The sequence below is a fragment of the Urocitellus parryii genome, chromosome 9 (assembly GCF_045843805.1).
Source record: "Urocitellus parryii isolate mUroPar1 chromosome 9, mUroPar1.hap1, whole genome shotgun sequence".
In the NCBI taxonomy this organism is placed as follows: Eukaryota; Metazoa; Chordata; class Mammalia; order Rodentia; family Sciuridae; genus Urocitellus; species Urocitellus parryii.
In genome coordinates, this window is record NC_135539.1 from 43,089,847 (window position 1) to 43,117,656 (window position 27,810).

The window sequence follows — 27,810 nt, forward strand, 5'->3', positions numbered from 1 at the left end:
GTAATAAAGAGGTTCTGCTGTATGCTACTAAATCTCTGCTTGTCTTGGAAGCAAAAAGCATCATTTAATCTATTATGCCCATTTTCCCATTTATGAAACACCTAGAAAACCTAAATTGAAATGATGGTGAAATGTAATGATCATTACTATCCAAAGTACATGTATGAAGACATGAATTGGTGTGAATATACTATGAATATAACCAGAGATATAAAAAATTGTGCTCTATGTGTAATAAGAATTCTAATGCATTCTGTCATATATAAATTTAAAAAACTTACATTAAAAAAAAACTAAATTGAGCAACAAATATACCACTTATGGTAACTTTGACATAAATATTTGTTTTTGGAGATCCATTCTTTTGAGAAAAGAAAGTGAATAATTAGTACTATTATCCATTAATATTATTGACATAATTAACATTATTAATGATAATAAGTTATATAATAAGCTCTAGATTATGATTTCCAACCTATTTTAATGCCGCTGTGTCAATTTCATTGAAATATTCAAGAATTGAAAACCTGGGACTTAACTGGTTAAAGAAAATTGGCTGAGCTTTAAAATTTCACAAGTATTAGAGAAAACAACACAAAATGTGAATCACTTATAACATGAATAACCTTCAAAGACAGATTTTAAAAAACAGAACTGTTTGAATAACACTGAAACAAACTATTTCATCAGGGCTGTCCCAGGACGGGTCTGGTTATAGGCTATAGTGAGTTAGTGCCTGTATTACTAAGCATTATAATTATTCTTCCATGGGTTCATGCAATGTCTTTCTTGGAAGAGCTGAGATAAACTTTCATATCTACTGTTTCAATGTCATTCTAGCCAGTGTGAAACAATTAAGAACTTAATTAAATGAAAACCATATTTGTTCACATTTATCCCAATAGTAACAGGGCACACTAATCTAAAGCTCAATCTTGGTATCAGATCTTATGAACAATCCATGATTGGAAAATTCTAAATTGGAAAATAATAACAGATTGGGCCTGATTAAGCACAGTATTTTAAAGCTGGAAGGGATTTTCAATATAACCAAAGCCAGGTTTCATTTAATGGATAAGAAAGGGAAGTCTTTCAAGAAAGATTAAGGGTCAACCTGAGGATCTACCACTATTTAAAGAGAGAACAAAGCTTAGAACTTAGGTTTTTTGCCTCGCTAAGTCACAGAGTTTTTCCTCCACACTATGCCTCAGTCAACTGCAATTTTGAAACTTGGGAGATTTTTTGGAAGAGCCACCAACTTAAAGATACCATATTGTGTTGGCATAGGCCAGAGATTTCAGCACTTTTGTGATTGGTAATTTGCATTTACAGGGATCTCCAAAAGATCTGTGAATTCAGCTTCTCTGATCACTTGCCCTTCTCTCTTCCACAGGAAGGATTACAGTGTCACATGGATGTTCACATGTATAAAATACTATGAGAATGACTTGAACAATGAAAAGCCCAAGAAACCTATATAATTAGCTTTTTAAAAGATAAGGCATTCTTTACCTATTCCCCTTTATACCAACACAAAGGACGGTGAACTAGATTTTTCAAAGTGAAATACTGACAAGTAAAAAGTTAAAGATATAATTTCCATTATCACTTTTCAATGAAGTAGCTCAGAAATCAATAGCATGGCTTACATTGTTAGTACTCTGTGGAGTGACTTTCTTCACTATAACTCCAAATGTCACCCAGTCCATTTCTTCCAGTTTCTCACTTGCCATCTTTTCCTTTATCTGAGACAGTCTGATTAATTTTCAGCCAGTCATTTTCTTGTTCATTTCTGTGGAGGATACTCTAGGTCGCCTAAATTAAGAAACCAGCAATAAACAGATTATAATTCTAAAAAGATTAGAATTAATCTAAGAGATTATCTGGCATCTTAACCAGGTGATAAGAGGAGGTGTTATGCGCACACACCTCTACAGTTTCTCAAGGGGTTAAATTATATAATATAAACAATGCATACATTTTTACAGCAAATAAACAAAAATCAGATAATTTTTAAGTGAGGTTTGCCTTTCTCCAAATATAGATCTGGGATTTACACAGAATAGGAAAAAAAAATCACAAATCCTTTAAGTGCTAATAAGTTATAACATGTTATAATATTCTTTTTAAAATTTTTATAAAACTGAATTGATATTTAAAGCTCATCAGTTCTTCAAGAATCTCACAGTTTCTACAATTTCCAACCAGACTTTTTAAAAAACAAATACTCTTAACAACAATAAAGGCTTTTGAATTTAGCTTTGATGAATACATTCTCTTTTTTATGGTATTGAGGATTAAACCCAGGGGTGCTTAACCACTGAACCACATCCAAGCCCTTTTATATATTTTATTTAGAGACAGGATCTTGCTAAGTTGCTTAAGGTCTTGCAAAATTGATGAGGTGGGCTTTGAATTCTTATTTCCTCCTGCCTCAGCCTCCCAAGTACTTGGGATTATAAGCATGGATCACCATGCCCAGCTTGATGAATATATTCTTATTCCTAATCATGAGTCAAAATCTGGTGAATTTTCAAAATTGTTCTTCTCTAATAGAATATGAACATCTATTCTGTCTCTGACCATACTATATATTCATATAGAACTCTACTATCCTCATTCACCTATATATCCTAATATTTTAAAAAATCTATAACCACTAGTACAACAAAAATAAAATGTAGTCTAAATTATACCTAAATAAAGATGAAAAAAATAAAACACCTCAAAATAGTGAATATCCCTGTTCCACCTGTCAATTTCTGATTAAATATATTTCCATTTTCTTCTTAACAGATAAATATTCTTTAGTCATCATGAAAACAATAAGTCTTCCTTAAACATTTCATATGCAACTGTCCTGAGTCAAACCAAGTGCTACTGCTGGTCTTGGTGCCAAGTTTTGTTCAGCTCAAGCGCTGTTGGTATTCTGTCAATCTGCTGCACCAACATGCTACTTCTAGAAGTCTCTGTCCTCTGAGCAGAAGAGCCACCTAGTGGTGCAAATGAGGGAACTAAGAGGATTGTTATACATACTGACCTGAGTTGCAGGCCAGAGAAGGCTTCCACAGAGACCTGCTGAGCTGGTAGTGCTCCAGAATTCACTGGTGTCCCCAAGATCTGCTCTCTAGTTATCCCACTGGGTTTGTTCCCAGGAACAGTTTGGAGTGGTTGGGAGGGTGCACTTGTCATCCTTGAAAATCAGCTCTTGGCCTCTAGAAAGTTACCTTAAGAATTCAGTAAATGCAAAGCCCCTTTTGCCATGTAAGGTAGCATATTCATAGGTTCTATGAAATTAGAGTATAAATATCTTAGGGGTACATTATTCTGTTTCTCATGGGTATCATAGTGCTGAGAGCCATTAGCCAAGTAGGTATGACAATTTCCTTGCCAGCGTACCCCATGTTGCTTAGAGGAAGGACTCGTGGAAATGGACTTGCCTTGGACATTTGCAGTGACATTGCATGTATGTTTGAGTAAGGTGACCTTGCTCAAGGACCAGGGCAAATCCGGGTTTAGGGCGGATCCGGGTTGGGTTTAGGGCAGATCAGGTTTTAGGGAGTATCCTGCTCCTTGGGTTTAGGGCGGTTCCAGGTTTAAGGTGTACCCTGCCAAAGGAATAGGGCATATGCTGCTGATTAGAGCCTGGTGGAGTACGTGAATTTTGCCAGAACGTGGATTTCCCCAGAACATGTGTGGAGTGCCGGTGTGAGTTCGGGAATAAAGAATTGCTGTTTGAATCTAAAAAAAAAAAAAAAAAAAAAAAAAAAAAAAGAATTCAGTAAAAAGAAAGCCATGTGGATAAATGCAAAGTTTGTTTTTAGTTCTTTCTTAATTAACTAATGCAAAACAAACAAAATGAAGATAGAACAAAATGAAGCCCACAAGACCATTTTTAACCTACCCTCAAAATCTCTGCAAAACAGTCCAACACAATATGATGGTAGCCACCAGTTACAGGTAGCCACTGATTACTTCAAATGTGACTGGTGCTTCTAAGGAAATAAGTTTCTAATTTAAATAGATATACGTGGCTAGTGGTTACTGTATTAGAATGTGCAGTTCTAAAATACCTATGTAATGATACTTATCGAGTGTTCACCATATACAAGATTTCAGTAGATTCTATTCAGAAGTGAAAGCCTTCCTTTAGGAATAAATATTTAGAGATCTATGCACAGATCAAATTCTAACTTGGGCATATGTAAAGTTAATTTCCCTTTTAATTTTCTTATTTAATTTCATTCCATTCCATTCCATTTGTAAGACAGGGAAGAAAAGGGGGATGAGGGTATTCTGATTATTATCTGCATTAAATACCCCTGATGTGGTTACTTTTTACATTTTGGAAGTATTTGTAATGCTCCCAAAGATCAGAAAGCTTGGGTATATTCCATAATAAAATTTCCCTTGTTATATAAGATTATGTCAAAGGGACTTTGGATCATTGCTCCCAAGCTAGGAGTCAAGACAACTCTAGAATTTTAGAATTAGAAACCATGTCCATGTCCTACCTCCTCAAAACAAATCTTTGAAAACTGCCTAATGAAACATGCTAATAATGCCAAAGGTCTCAAGGGAATGGACAATTTTCATGAGTGAATAAACTCAATATAGAACTTGCTATCAAATTAATATGACCACTCCAAGACTGCAACTATTCTCCACTACCACGTCATAGGTCAAAGCTATTCAAAAGGGCTTTTGAACATGGCCAATAAATGCTGCTTCATTTAGGCTTCTTTATCTCCAGACCATTTTGTCTCAAGTTTTTTTGAAGAATAATCACTTTGGACAAACTGAAGCAATAAACCAAGACCAATATAGGGTTTATAAATTCTTTTCATTTTGTGTGTGTGTGTGTGTGTGTGTGTGTGTGTGTGTGTGTGTGTGTATGTATTTGCTTACCATTCTATACTCCTGGCAAAGAAGTTTTATTTTTTTAGTTCAATGGACCTTTATTTTATTTATTTATATGTGGTGCTGAGGATTGAACCCAGTGTCTCACACATGCTAGGTGAGTGCTCTACCACTGAGCCAAAACCCCAGCCCCGCAAAGAAGTTTTTTCCCCTAAAGAATAAACACTGGCTTAATACAACCCAGTTTCAAATAAAGCTTTACCATTTTAAGGGCATATATGCCTTACTCCCCCAAGCCTGAAGATTAAATTTACATATTCCCAGCATGAGAACTTCATCCACATGTTATACTTACTTCAGTCCAAAGTACAACTTTAAGATTACATGGTTAAAATAATTCAACCTGTTAACTATTCAGTAAGCATTTACTTCATACCTAAGGGTTTTCTAAATACTTTGAGACGTACAGGAAAGGCACAAAATATATCATATGATTTCCATTCCCAAGAAACTTACTTTTCTCAGTGGGGACATAAGACAGACCGAAAGACTATAGATAAATAGACAGACACACACACACACACACATGCACACAGGACAATGCCAAAATACATTTTAAACATAGTGAGAGCAGTGGCAACCAGTGAGGCCTTGAGTATCACACCTGTAGAAGTCTTTGGTTTCCGAGCTACTCGCTTGGTTCTTGGTAGGGCAGGGACATCAAGCTCTTCAGAAAAGCATGTTGATTCTTGAATTCTCTGAACTTTATTCTCCTTAAGAGGGGGCCGTGGAGACTTACTTTCTTGATTAAAAATAAATTAGAAAAACCAATTTAGGAAGAGGTTCCAAGGCTGTTTTGTTAGGAGTTGAATTCAAAGAATAATGTTACAATTTCTTAAAGACAGAATACATACTATTGTCAGAAGTACAGTCTTATTACCAGGGGATTTATGTGGAAGGGCTGGACTTGAAGGCTGTTTAAGTGATGCTGCTTTTAGCTGTTCCTGTAAGGACTTCATTTGCTCTTGCAATTCCTTAATTCATCTAGGAAAGAAAAACAGATTTAAGAACAAGGAAGGAAAAAATGAATACATGAGAAAAATGCTGGCAATATATTGTCCCCCACCGCAAAACCTTGAGACTCTCAATATAACCACATACTTAAAGCTCATGCTTAATTTTTACTTCAAAGAGGTCCCTCAGAAAAATACTTTTCATTTCTAAGCAATTAAGACTCTCATATCTAAGCTAGTTAAGAATTTGTACCACAGATATTATTGATGCATATGTACAGTAAATTTTTAGAAGCAAAGAAATAATTATACAGGGCTGGGGTTGTGGCTCAGTGGTAGAGTGCTTGCCTAGCATGCGTGAGGCACTGGGTTTGATCCCCGGCACCACATGAAAGTAAAAACAAATAAAATAAAGGTATTGTGTCCACCTACAAATAAAAAAAAATATTTAAAAAAAGAAATAATTATATTTATTTTGTAAGTTGAAATATCATAGCTAACATAATAAATGCTAGTGCCTGTATTAGAAGAGACAGTAAACCCCAGAACTGTGTTATGACTTAAAAATATGCCAAGAATAAGACAAAGTTATGCCTCAGTTTCTGTTTGGGAATAGCCCCCTGCTTACATAGAATGTGTGGTACCTTTGTAGTCTTTTCTCTGGCTTCAATGCACATAAATATGTAATAAGCATGAAAAGAGCCATTCTGTGGAGGATCAATTATGGCTGGCTGACAATGATCCAAGGAGGCCTATGGATGTTGAAACAGATCTTGAGTACCTACTGTCTTAACTACCTACTGAAAAAAATTTTATTTTTTACAGTCATTTATCTCTACCCTTGAATCAGCAAGTATTTTGATGAAAACTATCTGTTTTGTGGTTTTGGAGTCTGTTGGCAAATGGTTAGAGCACCTTGTAACTCCTGATTGGTTTTCTCTTGACTAGGTGCAGGAGCCAGAAATAATTATATTTATTTTGTTTTCAGTTGTTTGCAATGTAGGAACTTCTTCCTCATCTGTTAAGTCCTCCATGTCCCCAAAGAGAATGGCCAAATTTTCTTTCTGGTCTTCCATCTTTCCCACTTCATCAACAGCCTCTTCTGTATACGATTCACCATCACCATCATCATCAAAGAGTTCGTTGAATGTGTCAGGTTTACCATCTTCCTGGGGCAAGGAGTTACTTTCTTCTGAATTACAAGCCAAGGCTGACTCATTTTCCTCTAGCAGAGCCGTCAGCAAAGACAAATCATCTTCCTCCACTGGAGGAAATAAAGGAGGGAAATTAAGCCTACCTGAGACATTGCTCATGACAAGCACAGTTAAACTTTCAACATAACAAAACTATTAAAATCAATTTACAGATTCACCATTTTGCCTGATTCATTGTTGTTCTCCTTGTATCTACATTTCCTGGCCTCAGATACTTCTTAGAAGGCATAAGACCAAGAAAGAAAGGTCCAGGATCTGCTTAGTGACTACAGAGGCCCAGGCACTGGGCTACATCTTTCTTACCTGTGCTACTTTAACTGATGAGACAACTTTCTGAATGACAACGTCCATGAGATTTAGCCAACAAAAGAATAATTAAAAAAACAGTAAACATAGATTCAGGCCTTAGCTGTGTGTGCTTCCTTATTTTTTAACTATTTTGAGTTTTTTTTTTTTTTTAAATACAAAAGTATACTAAAAGTATTCATGTCCCATCATCCAGAATTAGCCATCACTAACATTTTTTCTGGCCTTTCAAGTAACACTTAGCAGGAATCTATCATGCCAGATCTTTTCCCAATTTCTTACCACTCCCTATAGCAATCACTTTCATAATTTGGGGGTATCATTTTGGCCCATTTTCATACTTTTACATAAATATATAGGTAGTAAGAATCAATACATGATATTGTTGTCTTAAAAAGAAACATAAATATTTCACACTGTATTTATTACTCAGTATCCACTGGTCATTCTATATTCCTTGTAAAATTAAAGCAAATCAAAATAGTTCTAGTTTATTTCTTTTACTTTTTATATCATATTCTATAGTAAGGCTGTATCAATAATCCATTTGGTAATAAATAACATTATTCCCAATTCTAAAAATGATTCTAAAAAAGATATATATATATATATATATATATATTTCTTGCACATGTGTGTTTCTTGGAAGTGAATTGCTGGATTGTTGGGAATGTACACTTCCTATTTTAGCAGATACTGCTAAGCTATTCTCAAAGTGGAAGGACACCATCTTGATTTTTTTTTTTTTTTTTTTTTGCCAAAGATGACTTAAAAATTATCGTACTCTTTTTATTGGCATTTCCTGGATTACTGGTGAGGTTAAGAATCTTTTATGATTACTGGCAAGTTGAATTTCTTCTTTCTTAATAAGTTTATTTTCTTTGCTCATTCCTTCTTCCCCACATTTGGGCACTATTCCTTTATAAAACCAGAGGTATTTAGAGCAAAATGTCAAGGATATCTGACCGATTGCCCTCATTTGAAAGATAAGGGCTGGAATGGGTAGGAACTTGTTCAGATTCACAGGAGACATGTCAGTATGGCAGCCTGGGTTAGTAAGGAGTTCTCTAGATCAACAAACCAACCCCTCTACCACTCTATACTCTCATAGCAGATGGAAAGAGCAAAAGGCTAGTCTTACATCCTAGAATGTTCTGACAAGCCTAATGGTTAAGAGTCAGATGTCATTTAAAAATTAGTTTCAATTGCTGGGTCAACAAAGACATCAAGACTGCAGCGTGTAGCATGAGAAGAGAGGTGATCCTAGCTCCCCGTGCTTCAGAGAAATTGCAACATCTCTAAATCAAAGCAGAGAGGCCTCTACTACCTCTCATTTCTAGCTGCCAAAGATAGTACATCACAGGAAGAGGGCTTGACTCTTTTTCTTTCTTTTCATTTCTTTTTCGTAGTACTGGAGAATGAACCTAGGTGCATGCTAGGCAAATGCTCCCGGGGGCTCCATCACTAGCCCCCAAAGACTCTTAATTCCCATGCTTCTCTCACATGTTCTCAAGTTCCCTGACAAAATCTTAACCATGAGTAAGTCCAACGACTACCACCTCTATACTAGCACGCTACCTGGTCAATATTACTGGGAAAAGAAATGCTATCATGTTAATTGGCCTACTTTTAAATTTATGCCAGCAATAATAAATAGGCATTCAACAATGCTCAAAAAATGCTTCCCCAATACATTTCCTTTCCCTTTCACTACTTCACACAGCCTTTCCTCAAACCACCTATACCTCCACCTCTCTTTACTCTTGGCTGATGACCTTGATTTATATTTATCTTACTCCCTTGATGAAAATGTAAGCAGGAACAATGTTCAACAGTATATCCCCAGTACCAGTAAACTTTTTATTCTCTCTAGGTTGGCCAAATTGTGAATCCATGCCAACCACATTAGTTTTTCCTACTGGATACTATGATTTCTTAGCACATATCCAAGCACCTCTTATTTTCATGTCCACCTCATAGAAAAAGTTATGGTTTGTGTTACATAAACTACTCTATAGTTTAATGATTTTAGGAAAACAAGAAACTATCATCATACCATAGTGCAATGAGTTTCATGTATACCACAGGGTAATGAATTTCAACATTTAGTTTCATAATCTTTTTTCCTTAAAAAGTATAATAATCGTGAATTTTTTTTTTAAAATCTAGTTTCAAACAATGACCTCAAATATGCAACTAGAAAAATAATGCATTTTATTTGTCAAGGTCCCTTTACAATCAACACAAGTCATTTTTATGCTGCTTCAGGCTAAGCTTTGCAAATAAGAAAAATATCTCTTTACTGACTAGTATTGTGCACACATCCATGAAAAAAAATCAAAGTTAGAAAGGACTGTTAAGAGTTGGGGATGTAGCTCAGTAGGACAGTGCTTGCCTAGCATATATGAGGACCTGGGTTCAATCCCCAACATTGAAACAACAGAAAAAACTGTAAAGGTCGGGCGAACATCGGAGGAAAAGACCACCAAGAGACTGTCTCATGCAACAGCAAAGGGTTTATTGGGGGTCCAGCATGCTGGGGCTCAGAGCTCACTTTGGAGGAGCAGAGAGCCCTGAGAACAGCTTGAGCAGAGCTTATATACATTCTCTGGAAAGGGCAGGGAGTTCACATACCGCATAACAAATCATCACATGCCGCGGGAAAATCAAACAACAACTCTTAACCATGATTAGTACATTTACTAGCGGGAACAAGTCGGGTAGGGGTGATTGGTTAGTACAAAGAAGGGTATACATTCGAACTGATTGGCTCAAGCCCTGATGTGTGTATGTGCTGGACTGCACAGTTTCTGGGAGGGGGGTTGTTTTTACAGAGCAACCAGATGGTCAGGGGAGATTTCAAAATACATTTCAGTGGCTTTTCCAGGAGTTGTTTTTAACTTCTACATGAATTTCAGGTTCCACATGCAACTTAACAGAACTTAAAAACTTTACAGAACTTGAAACAAATCTTATCCTTTACATTTCGTTTCTTTAACCTTTCATTTCCCACTCCTTTTTCTGACTACTTTTAATCTTAAAAATAATAATTCATAATCATTGAGGGGTTTCACATTCCATTTCTGTCAGTGTCACATATTGTTGTCTGATTACCATAAGTTTTACCTGTCCAATCTGAGCCTGGAGAAACGGTTAAGCAAATAGGATCCTACAGTTAGCAATAGGATGAGGATGATTAAAGAACCAGCTAGGGCTGATAAGAACGTAGTTAACCAGGGGGACCCTTGTTGGGTTTCTATCTCTCTCTGGCGCTCTTCAAGGCGTTTTCTTAATTTACTCATGGATTCTTTTACAACTCCAGTATGGTCAGCATAAAAACAACATTCTTCCCTCAATGCAGCACAGAGGCCTCCCTCCCTCATGAAGAGGAGGTCCAACTCTCGCCTGTTCTGTAAAACAACTTCAGAGAGAGAGGTTAAGGGTTCTTGGATGGCTAAAGTCAGGGATACAGGTTCCCGGCGGAACCGGGTTTTATGCCCCCCTATTTGATCTTCAAACGAACCTGCGTCGTGATAGAGCACTCTGGGAAACAACTGCACCATTACACAATAATTTACAGAGCTGTTAAATACCTGAGCTGAAATGCAAGGAGTTAACCCTGAGTCACATGCCCACCAGGTTCCATTTTCAGGGATAAGAAAGCCCTGTGTGGTGCTGATTTCTTTTATCTGGGTACATAAGTGTTGTTTGCTTTTAGGTGGGGACCCTAGACATAAGCCTGCCCCGGTTACTTCTGGGAGGGTTAACTTAGGATTTTCACCCCAACTACAGGAGGAACTCTGTGCTTTTACTGCATAAGTCCCATCGATTGCTATCCCTTCATAGTAAGGGGGAGCAGTGGAGAGACAGAGCCAGCAAGATTGAGTGAGGTCTGGTTGTGTGGAGTTCAGTACAGCAAAGGCCCCTTCAATTAGCCCCCAGGGGGAGGGATTGGCTTCGCCCTGGATTGGGGAAGTAGACAGGAGTGGAGTTTGGGTATTGGATTGTGGTGGGACCTTGGTTTTCGATGGGGTGGTAAATTGAGGCATGGGAGATTTGGGAGGCCTGATTCCTGGCTTAAGGGGATTGGGTCCTATGGCTGTGGGGTTTAATTGTATTTTAAGCCGGATGGTGAACCAAAGACCAAAATCATACCCCGAAGCATAAAATCGCATCCCATAGGTGTTCCCTGAGATCCATGACTGGGTATAACCTTTTCCTTTAGGGGTGAAAGTTATATTTAGAGGGTTACATAGGGTATTGGAGTGACATCGGTTATTTAGAGCCAAAACCCCATCTCCTGGGTCTGGTCCAGGAGAGGGACAGCTCTCAGGGTTTATCCGGGTGCTATTTCTTCCCACCCGGATAAAACTGTCAGGGGAGTCTGGTTCCCACCAGGCTGCCCCTGTTTGTTCACATCCCCATGACTTGCAGTAAAAGTCGCTTTGCCCCCCGCATAACTGGGACTGTGTGTGGTTCTGATAGCCTGCAGGACAAACATAGTAATCAAGGCTGGCTAACCTGCATCTGGCTTGTGGGGAACTGCAACCAAAGGTTCCTGAGTCTCTTGTGCCTGACGGGATTTTGGTGGGATCTTCTACGTCAGGGATATCCCAACTGGGGAGACCTATAGCAAGCTGACAAATATCCGGGTGAAGAGATGGCCACCAGGTCCATAAGGGGGCTGTATGCGAAATGGACCATACTTCTTGTCCAGTAGGATTTATGATCTGCCACCGTTGCTGAACAGGCTGATGGGGATTAGGACTGCTGGTGGCCAAGGGAAGAGTCCATAGTCCTATCCATATGGCGAATATGCAATTTGAAAGGGTTACCAATCTTTTCCAGTCTCCAGCCGGAATCTGGACAGGGCGCAGGCTTGAGATGGGAGGCATGGATCCAGGAATCGATTCTGTCCACTTTCACCGCTGTAGGTGTTATAAGCAGCACCTGGTATGGTCCTTTCCAGCGGGGTTCCAGGGATGACACCTGATGTCGTCTCACGTAGATGAAGTCTCCTACTTGATATTGGTGTGGAGTTCCTTCGAAGTGGCCAACTGTTTCCACAGGTATCGCTGGTTTTTTTCAAGAGCTTTAAGTCTGTCAAGCAAGGGGGTGTGAAAGGAATCATTAAGTCTCAGAGTTGGGGTTAGGTCCCTTACTGGAGGAGGGGCACCATAGAGAATTTCATAGGGGGTGAGGTTACACAAAGAAACGGAAGGACTATTTCTTGCACGAAACAGTGCATAAGGTAGAAGCATAATCCAATCTTCTATGCAGGTCTCTAAGCTTAATTTCGTTAAGGTCTCTTTGATGGTTCTATTCATTCTTAACTTTGAGAGATGCTGTCCTTGGGGGTGGGAGGTGCCCTGGGGATGTGGCTCAGTGGTTAAGCACCTCTGGGTTCAATCCTCCACTATCATCCCCCTCAAAAGAAGAAAGGACAGTCAGAATTTAAGTCAGATCTAGACTAAGACTAAAACGATTTCAACATATTTCCACATCAAATGCAAGCTCTTGAGGTCTGACGTCCTGGTTCAAATCCCTGATCTGACAGTTTAACCGGTGACAAGTTACTAAACATCCATGACTTCTTGTCTATAAAATACAGTGGCTATGAAGATTAAGTAAGTTAATATATGTAAGGATCTTAGCAAATGCTTGCCACATTTTAAGTACCTGTCAGCAAGCAGTATTATGAAAGACAATTACATTTGCCAGAGGGAAAAGAAAAATCTCACCTGGTGAAAACAAATAACATTCAGAGACTAAAATGAGATCTCTTTTGAACCACTGTGATATTATGCTCAGGGTAGGAAAGCATTTTCACTATTTTGTAAGTAGAATAACAAGTCCATGCAGGAAAGTGTGGTTTTCCATGAAACAAGGAGAAATTAAGAAAATAACCAGGTCTTACCATCCACGCTGTCAAAAGAACAGTTGTGACCAGGAACTGAAGGAGGATTAGATGGCCAAGAGGATGAGTACTGTAGAATCTTGGCTGTGTGAAATCAACACAAGAAGTCACCTTTGATTCTTTTTGGTCTAACAGTGCATATCCAACAAATCCCATGGGCTATAACCTTAGAATTCATCTAGAATCTGACAAATTCTCATCTTTTCTCTGCCCACAGCCAACACTATCTCCTCTTTACACGTAAACAATCTTCTTTTTCTTGTCTTCACACTATGATTACAGAAATCATACATTGGTGAAATGTAGTAGAATAGTTTGTATAATACAAGGTGGTAGAAATGAGACAGACTATGAATAAGAATCATTGAGGCTGGTCTAAATATTAGGGCTGGTATCCCATATTATTTATTATAATGCACACGATGTTGACTTTATCCACAGTAGCTTAGTGTGTAATTACTTAGTTCCAGCCTTTGTCAGAATTTTAATTCAATATTAGTTAGCAAAGCATAGAGGAGCTTTTTAAGATAAAAATATATCATTCTGTGTGCTCTCCTTTTTTTTCATTTAAAGTGACTTATTAAATTGCAAGGTTATTTAGACTTAACTTACGTATATGTCACTTTCACAAGTGCAATGTCAAGATATTGATTATGGTGTTTTCTTTTTATTTATTGAACAGACATTTCCATGGACCCTATGGTGTGTAATGTAGGATGTTATTCATCAGGGAATCCAGTGAAGAGTTAGGAGCAAACTTAGTTCACTGCTATAACCAGCCCCTGCCTTCTCTCAGAACATACTCACTCTCATATCCTGGGCCATTCAACAAGTGTTATGGGTTTTATTGCCAAACTAGTGCTCAAATCTTTCAGTTTTCTCCAACCTCACTGACAAAACCCTAATATGAGCCACTATTAATCTTTTGTCTGGACTATTATGTTAGTTTCCTATATTGGTTTCTTTGCTTCCTACAATCTATTTTCCATACAACAGTCACCATAATCTTTCCCTAGTAAACTTTTAGGAACACATACAAGACCATAGTATTTCCTTAACTGAAATTCTTTAATGGTTTTTCATTGCACTTAAAAACAAAATTTACAAAGCCTGTGAGGCAATGGATACTGTCTCACCTTGTATTTCTACTTCTTCATCTTTTCTGTTTATACCCCATCCAACTCTACCCACTTCCCAAACTATGCTCCAGCCAGACAAGCCTGCTTTCAAGCCTCAGGCACTTTTGTTTAGAAAGCTCCACCAGAGCTTCTCATCCTAACTTAACTCTCCATTTTTCTAAGTTTTTCCAGACCAACCTATCTGCTAAGCTTCCTTCTATATCCTTCTCATCTTATGGCACATCATCCATCACAGTGAACTTGTTTGTTAATCTGTTTTCCTCCTTAGACCTCAAGCCTCCTCCTAGGGGTAGACATCACGTGTCCGGAGGTCGGCAAATGCAGCTTTCTATACTGGTTAGGAAATTAAATTACTGATTAGACAAAGGAACGAATCAATAATGAACAAAAGGCATTCATTTGGCAAGTATTTTTAAAGGTTACTCTTTAAAAAACAAAACTGATTTCTTAAACAGGAGACCCCGCGCCCAGGCGGGTCTTCCCCGCGGTGCCGCACCCTTAGTGCACGCTCCCCAGGCCGGTGCTCAGCAGCTCGCCCCCGCTGCAGCCCGATCCCGGATCTCGCCCACCCAAGCGCCCAGGGTTCTGCGCCTCTCATGCTCAGACTCCTCCAAGTTCTCCCACAGACGCGCAAGGGTCACCCGCACGCCCAGAACCCGCGTTTCTTACCCAGCGCGGGGTACAAGACCCAGTCTACCGCGGAACCCGCCAAAATTAAAACTCGAGCCAGCCCCTGCTTCTGACGTCAGACGCATGCGGCTGCAGAACCGTACTGATTGGCTACCCTAGAGCTCTCCTGGGCGAATACCAGGGGAGCCAGAGAAACACGGCCCCTGCGTAGAGCAATCTGATTTGCTTAGGTCACCGGGCGCCCTCTTTGTTGAGGGCACCGTGAAGTTCTTGGGTGGACCCTGTAAAATAGAGTCTGACGCCCCCCAGCGTCAGGATGCCTTTACAGTATTTTTTATACGCGGTCCAAACACATTTCTTCACCGTTTTAAGGACTGAATGATCTAATTCGGTGCAACTGCATTTTCTCCTTTCCAGGAGGTGGAGGCTAAGAATTGCCACAGAGAAGCCCCGATATTTGCCGAAGGCTTACTGCTGCGCTCACAAATGTCCTGTGGGGTAAGTAGATATAGGTCGAAACAAGCTGGTTGATTATCTCACTTAGCTTTGCTAGCCTTATGTCCAGTTGATATTCGAACTCAACCTTCAGGAAATAACTTTTATTTTTAGGTTTCCTTTCACTATTTGTAAAATGAGGGAAAGGCTAGATGACATTCCTTGACTTACAAACCACTATTCCCAGATAGTTCTAGGTCCACAGGTTTTGAGAATTGTAACAGGTGTCAGAGTTCACAGTAACTTGGCAGGAAGCCATATTTTTCACAGAACACTCTGTAGTAAATTCAGACCTCTTGGTGTATTAACATTCTAAAAATAGCATTCAGGGCTGGGGTTGTGTTTGGTCTCAGTGGTAGAGCACTTGCTTAGCATGTGTGAGGCACTGGGTTCGATTCTCAGCACCAAATTTTGGTATATATGTGTATTAAGAATTGTAATGCAAAAAAAAAAAAGCACATGTATAATGGCATAAAATAAAGTTCATTGACAACTAAAAAAATTTTAAAAATAGTGTTTGTACATAATATTAAGAATACAGTTTTTAAGTGCAGACTTATCTTCTACATAAGTTCAAAGACTTCCGAGCAGACAAGTTTTTAATGGACCAAAATGATCATGTCTTTTTTTTCTCTTGTGGACACTACTCAGGCATGGTATTCCCCCAATGCATTTCATATAAGATGTTATTTTGTCCAATGCATCTCCTTTCATTTTAGAACAATTAAAACCAGCTTTAAGATGACTGAAAAACAAACAATCCCGACATCATCTACATGGATTTTTTTTCCTCCGTGTATTAATGCTCCACTTATGAGCTCAACCTGGGAGCAATACCTTTTGAGAACTGTGAGTGCTGAAAATTTCACAGTATTGAAGAAACTACAAAAAATCAAATTGAAGAATGGTGTTTAAATGTATCACTGCATCTAATTATAAAAGTTCATCATTGATTTAGTTTTAGCCATCATGTAGAAATTCCTTGACAAATTCTGATTAGTAGTCTAGAGTTGGTTTCTTCACCTTGACTTTTAGGTCCCCGTTGCATCCCATGCTATGCAAGGAGTAGGAAACAGTACCAATCTTTAAGCCCTCAAATCTTCTTGGAGTGAGGGAGCAAGCCATTCTTATGGGATTTAGAATAGTGGCAATTTTGAGGAAAGAGATGGGATTAATTTTGAGAAAAACTGAGAGCAGATTTAGGACCCATTGAAAGTGGGGATATTAAAGAAAGAGAGGGTGAGGATGACTGGTAGATTTTGGATTTATGCATCTGGGTGTTTTTTGAGGCAATGCAATGAAATGGAGGCACAGGAAAAACATAACATGTTTAGGGGAGTCAATAGATTCTGTTTTCAATTTCATAATGAGATGTATCTCAGATACTGATTAAGAAAGGCCAAATAGTCAGCTTAATCTCCAGTCTGGGGTTCTTGGGAGAGGTTGATGTCTCCTTAGAATAAAAACAGAGGCCCATGAACAATAGTTTTGAGAATCATTAAAAAAACACCTAAAATGAGATCTAAACAGAGTCTATATTACAGGGGTTCTTAATCTTTTGGGGGGTATGTGATATCACAGACCCCTTTGAGAAAATACTGAAAGTGATTCTATTTTTCCTCTTGGAAAAATATACACTCAGAATCTGAAGATTTTTCATACTTTTTCAGGGGTTCACATATTTTACTGAAGTTCATCCATAGACATCTCTCAGATTAAGAGCCTCAGGCGTAGAAGGTCAGAATCCTGGGGAGCACAAGAATTTGAGGGGCAAGAAGCAGAGGTAAATAGGAGCAGCCAAAGACAGAAACTGAGCAGGAGCAGCCAGAGGGGTTAGGAAAGTGAATGATCCTATTTTGGGTGTGATGGTGCACGCTTGTAATCCTAGCAACTTGGGAGCTGAGGCAGGAATATCAAGGCCAGCCTCAGCAACTTAGTGAGGACCTGTTTCAAAATAAAAAGGGTTGGGGATGTAGCTAAGTGGTAGAGTGCCTCTAGGTTCAACCTTCATTAGTATAAAAGAGAAAAAACAAAAAATTGAACTACTCTTATCCCAAGGCCAAAGGGCACACTGACCATGTCCTTTACATGCCCCTGTTCTCTCCCATCCTTCTTCCAGCTGTACCCTTTCTCACAGGGAGATGAGCCCCAGGACCAAGGGAATATACCACCAGGATCATGGGCAACCCCTTATAATCAAAGCTCTATGTCATAGGCCCCTGGAATTTTCTAACCAATTGATCTAAGCCTGTGTCAAGGGCCTTACTTGGGCCTCAGCCTCTGGTTGTCCTTCCAAGGGCGAATCCTTTGTCTAAGATAGTGGCTGGGGTAGGGGTGCAGGAAGCTTGAATAGCAGGCTGGGTGTCTTGTTGCTTGTGAAAGAGGCAGAAAACAAGGTTGGAGGCCTAAGGCCCACTGTTCATGTGCCATAATTCAGTGTGAAACCCGAGGAGATGGTAAGTTTTAAGCATAAATTTTCAAATGGTACACATAGAGTATATAGGCCTCAGTTTATATTCTTGCCCCCAGGTTTTCCCAGTATAAGAGATGGGTCTGCAGAAAATGATAGCATAGAATTCCAAGAAAGGAGACTTTTAGAAAGGAAATGGCCATTGTCAGTGCTATAAAGCAGTGCTTCTTAAAGTCTGGTCCCTGGACCAGCAGCATCACTATTACCTGGGAACTCATTGGAAATCATATGCTTGCTGTTCCTGCGGTGATGACCTCCCCACGAGAACATGCCTCTCGCAAAAAAAATCTCCTTCATCCCTCTCCAGAAGAGAAGAGGAAACACAAGAAGTGGTTCCTGGTGCAGAGCCCCAATTCCTATTTCATGGATGTGAAGTGCCCAGGATGCTATAAAATCACCACAGTTTTTAACCATGCACAAAGAATAGTTTTTTTTGTGTTGATTGCTCCACTGTTCTCTGCCAGCCTACAGGAAGAAAAGCAAGACTTACAGAAGGATGTTCCTTCAGGAGGAAGCATCACTAAAAGCAGCCTGAATCAAGATGAGTGGGAAAACATACCAATAAACACGTTTTGGATATTAAAAAAAGAGAAAAAAAGAAATCACATGCTTGGGCCTCATATCCTATCTGTTGAATAAGAAATGCAAGATAAGACTGGACATTTCTCTGTTCAGCCTCTGTAATATCTTTCTATAGCACTGGTTAGAGTGTATCAGAATCACAGTGAGGACCTTTTAAAATATATCACAAAACAAGAAAGGGAAACAAAAGAGAAAGGTTAGTCTCCAAAGGACATAAATGCCATGAGTCCATTATGCTGCTGAAGTTCTCACTCACTGTGTCCAGTTACACAGGCTCTAGCTCATATCTCCTGAATCTTTTCTCTCCCCTACATACTCACTCTTTAGTCTCTCATCATCTTTCATCTTTAGCTATTGCTGATCCATTTCCAGTCTCACACGATTCCTATCCATTTCTCTTGTTGCCTCCATTTATAAAACAATCTTGGCATCGCTTTTCCCTGAAAAAAATCTATCAGTCACCTCTCAGTTCCTATAAATTTCAAACTTATAGACTCAACTTCCACCCACTTTTTCAATAATCTGAACTCTTATCTTTCCCCTCTAGTCTTTTTTTCCAACTACACTGAACTATTCCTTCTTCCTCAAGTATTCCAGGCACTAGCATGCCTCAGAGCCATTGTACATGTAAATTCCTCTGCTTGGAATGATTTCAACCATTGGGTCAACATCAACTACTACCTGGTCAGCTTCTACTCATCCATCTAAGCTCTGGCCAAGCATCCCTCCTCTGTGAAACTCCTCTGGATCCCCTGGACTAAACTTTCCTATTTGGTATTTCCTTGAGCTCCACACTGGTCTTGTTCATAGAACTTGTCATGGTGCTCCCTAATTGTTTGTATCTTTTTCTTCCTACTATAATGTGAGCATCTGAAGAGAAGGTAACCATGTCTTGCTCATCTTCCCACATCATCCTCTATTTTCTCTCACTGCTACTGTCTCTGGTGCACAATGTTTATGGAAAGGAAAAACCAAATAGCACATTTTTTTAAACAAGTTACTGACCATTTGAGGACAATGTCTGGATTAGAAGATTTTAGGGAGGATCACATGAGAATATCCAGTACATTTTCACACAAAACAGCCATAATAGTACATTGCCTTATATAGAAAAGTGTTAGGCAAACACTTGATTCCTATTCCAGGTTTTAACAGTGTAATATGGGAGATATGACAATGCATAAGAGGTAAATAACAACAGGTGACTACCAATTTTGCTAGAGGGGCAGGAACATATAGAGAAAAGGAGGCAGAAACATTAAAGGAAGTATGTAGAAACATTATCTGGAGGATGATAGACACAGGTCAAAACCTTTTTTATATATATTTTTAGTTATACATGGATGCAATATCCTTATTTTATTTGTTTATTTTTTTAATGTGCTGCTGAGGATGGAACCCAGTGCCTCACACATGCTAGGCAAGTGCTCTATCACTGAGCAACAACCCTAGCCCCCAAAACCTTTACTTATACATAATAAAAAGACATGTTTGAGCAGATGGAAGAGGAAGGTGGATATACAGAAAAAAGATATGGCTAAGTACTGAGACTGCATGCAGCCTTGAAGGTTGCATGATTTTAACTGCCACTTACAACTATGCAACTTTGGATAAGTTGCTCCTCAGTGACTCCACTTACTTCTCTGTTCAGTAGGGATGGTAATTGTTATTTCATAGGACATTTGAAGATATTTAAATGGAAAAACTTGGAAATATACACAATGTGCCTGGTACATGGAAACATTAAACATGTACTAATTTATATTCTCATTACTCTGTAAGGAGATTAATCAGAAGATTAATCAGAAGGCTTCATGTTCTTAATCAGAAGATTAAGCCTATTAAAGATGGGTGCTCAGGAACTGAAATGCAAGACACTAGGGGCAGAGAACTTGTTAGAAGGCTGTGACAGTCACAACTATGAGAATACAGAGACAAATGGGGAGCAGGTGAAGGTAAACCTATCTGCTTTGGTAACTGACCAGAGGAAAGCACCTGTGATAGGAAAAGGAGAAGACAATGGCCAGGGTGTTACTACCTGGGAGACTGGCAGAACCACAGAAATACACTAGAAACCTAGAGAGCAGCTTGTTTTGGATAGGCAGAGATGTGGTGTGAATTTCAGCAGGGTCTTTAAATTTGTGACTGAAGCCAGGAGGATATATAGCCAATACCCCAAACTGTATTTGAAACCTTTTAAGTTTAACCTCTTAAACAGTTTGAGGTATTGGCTAGTGAACATAGTTGAGTTCTCTAAGTAGACAGACTAGAAGTGTATTATCTTTGAGTATATTTACCTAATTAATGAGCCAAATAATTAAACCAGTTCTTCTGTCCTGACCCAGGAGGAGGGAATGCTATTCAAAATGAGACCTATTAGAAGTAAGAGCCTGGATGCCCTGCATCCCTCACCTCCCTGTAGGCATCAGTTTATATCTACTTCATATCTCTTATCCTCTGTGGTATAGAATTTTCTACAGTCTTATCTCAAACCTGAATTTGTCCAATGGACTGGACAAAGATGCTTTACTGAGAGAAATGCTATGCTTGCTCAGCAGAGACCCTCTACTTAAAGATGTGTGGCCTTTCTGAGAAAGAAGAAAACTAATCTCCTTAATTTTCATAACAGAATATTCTATTTGTTGCTCAAATAGATGTTTATTTCCCTTCAACCAATGCAGCAGTTACTTTAAACAACAGGGCAGAACCATCTATCTTATGACTTCAACTGGTGTTTTGCAAAGGGAAACCAATAAAATGTCTAGTTGCCAGGTGTGATGGTGCATTTATAATACCAAGTTTCCAGTACAGTACAGTACAGAGAGAGAGAGAGAGAGAGAGAGAGAGAGAGGGGAAGAAGAAGAAGAAGAAGAAGAAGAAGGAGGAGGAGGAGGAGGAGGAGGAGGAGGAGGAGGAGGAGGAGGAGGAGAAGGAGGAGGAGGAGAAGGAAGTTCAGTGTTCCAATTAATCCATAAGAATATTAAACATATTTCTTCCTTAATTTTGCTGGATAAATAATTGTGTGTGTGTGTGTGTGTGTGTGTGTGTGTGTGTGTGTGTGTGTGAGAGAGAGAGAGAGAGAGAGAGAGAGAGAGAGAGAGAGAGAGAGATGTGAAATAACTTTCACCCTTGATTATAGATCCATATATTTAAAAGACAAAATGGCTACAGAAAGTTCACTAAGAGTTCCGGAATCCATGCTTCTTGTATTATATACTTCACATTTCTAATTACTTAGTTTAAAAAAATCACTCAACAATGAAAAACATTTTCCTGAGAAGAGTACACAATTTATCTCAATAATTTTTAAGCCATGAACCATGTAAGTCAAAGGATGCCAAAGAAAATGCTAAATTTATATTTCATCTTCCTTTCATAGCAAAGTAACTTGGGTATTTTTGGTTGTTTCATTAAAGCATATGGAGATTGGTCCATATACTTGATTCCTGTTTCATTTAAAAGCTGCACTAGGTGTCATATCCGATTTCCACTACGGATTTAATGATGGCACAGTAAGTTTGATTTTGTATTAAAAATAATCCCAAGTTATCCCTTTCATTAGGGTCAAATGGAACTCTTAGCCAATCTTCACAACAATCTTGATTTTCTGATGTACACAATGAATTTTAGGATGTTCATACTAAATAATCTTTTAGTTCAAAGTTATTTTTTCATTAAAATTGGTGTTAGTTTTTAGAACAGCTTTAGGATTATAGAAAAATTGAGTGGAATGAACAGAGAGTTCCATATAGCTGCTTCAAACAGTTTCTACTATTATTAATATCTTGTAATAATAATACACGTGGGACATTTGTTATAACTGATAAACCAATATTGATACATTAACTATAGTCCATATGTTATGTTAGACTTCATATATTCATCATCACTGTATCATAAGAATACTTTCACTGCCCTAAAAATCTCCTGGCTTCACCTATTCAGCCTTTTCTCCTCCCAATCCTGGAAACCACTGATCTTTTTTCTCATTTCCATAATTTTGCTCAGACCAGAGTGTCATGTAGTTGGAATTATAAGCTTATAGTTTTTTTTTTTTTTTTTAAGACAGCTTCTTTCACTTAGCAGTTTGCACGTTAAGGTACCTTTTTATATATATATATAGTAGCCTGCTATCTCATTTCTTTTTTTAAAATATTTTTTTAGTTGTAGTTGGACACAATAACTTTATTTTATTTATATGTGGTGCTGAGGATCAAACCCAGGGCCTTGCACGTGCGAGGCGAGCACTCTACCACTGAGCCATAACCCCAGCCCCATCATTTCTTTTTATTATTGAATAATAGTTCATTGTATGTATGTGCCAGTATTTGCTCATCCCTCCATATATTGAAGGTTATCATGGTTGCTTCCAAGTTTTGGCAATTATAAATAAAGTGGCTATAAACTTTCATGTACAGAATTTAGTGGCTGTAAGTTTTCAATTCATTTGGGTAAATACCAAGGAGAATAACTGTATTTTACTAGGTTTATACCTACATCTTCCATTTTGTGTATGTGTGTGTGTGTGTGTGTGTGCACGCGCGCGCGCACGCACGTGCTAATGTAAGTGGTACTGTGTTTCTAAATTTCAAATGAGCATTCCTCATTGCTGGTATGCTAAAATTGGTAATTTGTCTCTGCTTTCTTAATCTGGCTATAGGTTTACCAATTTTATTGATTATTTCAAAGAACCAGACTGGTTTTATCAATTTTCCTCTATTGATTTCTTAGTTTCAATTTCATTGCTTTCCACTTTTTCCCTCCTCAGGGAGAGAAGCTGAGAACTAAGGGTTTCACCTACTTGTCCTGCACTGAATTGGGGGAAAGTATTATGGTAACTGAGTGTAATTTCTGCTATAATTTTTTTCTTTTCTTCTGCTTATTTTGCATTTAATTTATTATTTTTTTAGTCTCCTAAGTGGAAATTTATTGATTTTACATACTTATTCTTTTCTATATGCCCAATCAATCCTACAAATTTCCCTCTCAGCACTGCTTTCTCTGTATATCTTGAATTTTGACAAAGTGTACTTTCATCTAGTTTAAAATATTTTAAAATTTCACAAGGTAAAATGGGGGCATGCCTGTAATCTCAGTAATTTAGAAGGCTGAGGCTGGAGTATCACAAGTTAGAGGCCAGCCTCAGCATCTTAGTAAGACCCTTAGCAACTTAGTGAGAACTGTCTTAAAGTAAAAAATAAAAAGGACTGAGGGTGTAGCTCAGTAGAAAAGTACCCCTGCTTTCAAATCCCCAATAGCAGAAAAAAAAATAATTGATTTCAGTTTAGACTTTTTATGTTGCTTTGGAGATGAGTGATGACTTCCAAGTTCCTCACATGACAAACTGGATCAAAGTTATTTTTAAATATAATAGTTGATGATTTAATATTATTAAATGATTTAGTTATCTGATTTTCATTAGTTCATTAATATTTCTTAGTTCCCATATTTCTATTGTTCCCATTTAACAAGACTTAAGAATATAGCAAGGTATGCCTTAAAAAAGGGACCAAGAGCCTGATGCAGTAGCACATGCCTATAATCCCAGCAGCTTGAAAGGCTAAGGCAGAAGCATGTTCAAAGCCAAGCTCAGCAACTTATTGAGGCCCTGAGCAACTCAGCAAGACCCTGTCACTAAATAAAATATTAAAAGGGATGAGGATGAGGCTCAGTGGTTAAACACTCCTGGGTTCAATCCCGGTATTAAAAGAAAAGAAGAGAAGAGAAGAAAAGGAAGTAAGAAAAAGAAAAGGGGCCATAATGCCTATAAGGGAGATGATGACATCATCAAGATGGCAGCATAGGAAGCCTCAAGCCTTCCCTCCCCCCAGAGATGCTGACTTAACAATACATATATCAATTCCTTTTGTGAGAAATCAAGAAGATAGTTAAGATATTCTTATACCTGAAGTGAGTATAAAACAAACATGTAGGCAAATTTGTGGCACTCTATTGCTAGACGGAGTACCTCCCCCTGACTTAGTATAACATGATCAAGAGAAAACTTCCAGCTTCTGAGTTCTCCCTGGGGTGGCAAAAAGGAGACTGAATACACCCAATATGCAGACTTTCCAAAGGTTTGCCTGAGGGACTGGTTTCTATCTTGTCTCAAGCCCAATACTGAGAGTGGTGGAGGGCAGGACTGGATGGACAAGGATAGGACACACAGGACACATAACACGACAGGTGGCTGAGAACTTCTGAGAACAAAGAAGATCTGGATTAGCATACACTCAGTTAGCATAGTACTTTCCCCCAATTCAGTGCAGGACAAGTAGGCGAAAACCTTTAGCTCTCAGCTTCTCTCCCTGAGGAGGGAAAAAAGTGGAGCATGCATTCAGTTTTTAGTTAGAGCTGCCCAAAAGACTAGTTTTTGTCTTGCCTGGTCGGAGTGCTGTACAGAAACTTGTATACTACAGATGGGGGTGGGGGTGGAGTGGGGTTCTAACAATGAGAGTTGAGTGGCTTGCTGCTGCTGTAGAGGATCTATATCACAGTAGACACAGGCCACTACATGTTGGGAGCCCCTCCCTTGGGAAGAGAAGAGAAGAGTGAAGCACGTGTCCATTGTTCCATCTTTACTATCATATGATCTAGTTCTCTTGTGTATAGGTAGTTATAAGAGAGAGTTGTATTCCCATATTCATTGTAGCATCACTCATAGTAGCTGAGAGGTAAAACACCTGAATGTCCATCAGTAGATGAATAGATAATAAAAATGTGATATACATGTACAAAGAAATATTATGCAACCTTAAGAAGAAAATCCTGCTATATATAACAACATGGATGAACTTTGAGGACATTGCTAAGTGAAATAAGCCAATCACAGAGCAACAAATACTGCATGATACTCTTATGTAAAGTATTTACAATAATCAAAATCGTAATCAAAATCATAGAAACAGAAGGTAGAATGGTGGTTGCCAGAGGCTGGGACAGGGGAAAATGGGAATTGTTGTTTATAGGTACAGAGTATTAGTCATGCAACATAAAAAGTTCTAGAGATATTCTGACAGTAATGTGCCTATAGTTAACAATACTTAGAAATTTGTTAAGGGTAGACACCATTCTTTGTGTTTCCATCCCCCCCCACACACAAGATTTATATGAGGAGTAATTGTTAATATGGAACAAAGTGTTTGAAGAGATATCAGAATAAATAAATTAGATAAGACATACACAGAGCTTACATGTTGTTTACTAAACTGGTTGATTCCCTTAAAACAGCCTTAATGTTTTTTTTTTAATATACAACGCATCATTTATCACAGTCACTATTTGTGTCATATATCACTAAAGCTTATTCCTCAAAATTGGAATTTTGTTCCCTGTGATCAACATCTCCATTTTCCCTACCTAACCCCCCCCATCCACTAGTAACCACCATTCTATTCTCAACTTCCAAGAGTTCAACTTTATAGATTTCACATATAAGTAATACCATATGGTATTTGTTTTTATGTGTCTGGCTTATTTCAATTAACATAATGTCCTCCAGGTTCATCCATGTTATTGCAAATGACAGGTCTTCCCTCTTTTTAAAGGCTGAATAGTATTTTCATTGTGTATATACACCACATTTTCTTTATTCATTCATCTAATGAGGGACACCTAGGGTGCTTCAATGTCTTAGCTACTATGAATAATGCTATAATGAACACAGGATACAGATAACTCTTCAACGACCTTAATTTAAAGCAACCATAAGAACTTGCCTTCATTTGTAATACTTTTAGTTATCAAGCAAATGATTTAGTCACAAGCTTAATAAGCTCATTCATATGGTTATTTTAGAGTTTAGATCTCCTGAATATCTATATTTGAACAAAGTAAAAGAATATCCACAATAACTTAAACATGAAAACATTTTGTTTTCTTTTCTATTTAGGATTCTATTGAAATCTATTTTATCCAGTATAAAAGGATAAAAAATATTTACTTCTTTATAGTTTATAATATAAAGAAAAATTTCATTATAATTTTAGAAATGTCTCTAATAAACATTCTCCCTGAGATGTACGTATGATAATCTTTTAATCTAGATTAATAAGGTATACAGTGTATTCTTATACTCTTGGCATGAAGATAACTGTAATTTGCATAATATGTTCTTTTGGCATGAATTAACTATTGATTCATATTTAAATATGCATAAATGCATACATGCATATACATATGTGTGTAATCAAGTTTGTCTAGGAGATATCTTATGGTAAATACAAAGGAGATCTTTTAGTTTTCTCTTAAATGTTTTAGGAACTGGATACATAAAGATATTGTTAACTTCTATGGCTTGTCCAGTACTAGTTAGTAAACTACAGGTCTAAAATAAGGCAAATCCCTATCTATTCACCTTCTTAGTAAGAATAACTCTCTAATTCAATCATGTGTTGGTCTCCACAAAAGGATCTTGCTCATCTTCATCAAATTAATAAAATATATCTTATTAAGTAAGCTTATATTAAGCTAAATGAGCTTAATACAGAAAATGCATACTATGAAATCAATCAATATATGAACAATGTAAAAGATTCATAAACAAAACTGTATTTTTCAATAACTACTTCTTGTGATTATGAAATTTAACACTGTGAATGATAAGAAATCTAGTGAACTTAATCCCAGTGACTCAGGAGGCTGAGGCAAGAGGATGGCGAATTCTAGGCTAGACTGTGAATCTTAGCGAGACCATCTCAAAAAAAAAAAGTGGGGTTAGGGGAAGTGCGGCATGATGTAGCTTAGTGCTAGAGTGACCCTTAATTCCATCCCAAGTTTCCTTTTCTAACACATATGGAGAGAGAAAAAAGAGAAATCCAAGGAACTTAATGTCATGTATGCCAACATTTTTTGACTTGTCCTAATATTAACTGAAAGCTCACCATACTAGATAAAAAGTGGTATGTCACAACTTTGGCTACAATAAAACTACAACATATACAAAAACACATAAACCCAAAAGATCCAGTTTCAAAAGATAAATAATAACAATAATTTGCTTTAAAACTATTTCAAAGACATTTTTCCTGAATAAATCTGTGACCAATTCATTTTTTCTGCCTCCTTAAAAGATTCTTAAATTTATCAGTGAAGTTTCTTATAATTCCCTGAGCCCTCTCACATTACATCTCATGCTATTTAACTGTATGAATAGTGTATTTGCCCACATGAACAGAACATAAAA

The 27,810-nt window shown here is 37.9% G+C and overlaps 1 protein-coding gene and 1 pseudogene across 1 annotated transcript in view; one reads left to right on the top strand and one right to left on the bottom strand.

Moving 5' to 3' along the window:
* LOC144256976 (protein MCM10 homolog) overlaps positions 1–12,288 on the bottom strand; it is a 34,319-nt gene extending 22,031 nt beyond the window's left edge. Inside the window, 8 exon segments of the mRNA XM_077802915.1 lie at positions 1,650–1,815; positions 3,041–3,215; positions 5,525–5,662; positions 5,801–5,890; positions 5,893–5,904; positions 6,789–6,837; positions 6,839–7,137; positions 11,175–12,288. Of these exon segments, the coding sequence (XP_077659041.1) occupies positions 1,650–1,815; positions 3,041–3,215; positions 5,525–5,662; positions 5,801–5,890; positions 5,893–5,904; positions 6,789–6,837; positions 6,839–7,137; positions 11,175–12,288 (2,043 nt within the window).
* Positions 12,289–18,365: 6,077 nt separating this feature from the next.
* On the top strand, positions 18,366–18,605 carry LOC113178292 (small ribosomal subunit protein eS27-like pseudogene; annotated as a pseudogene).
* The last annotated feature ends 9,205 nt before the right edge of the window (positions 18,606–27,810 follow it).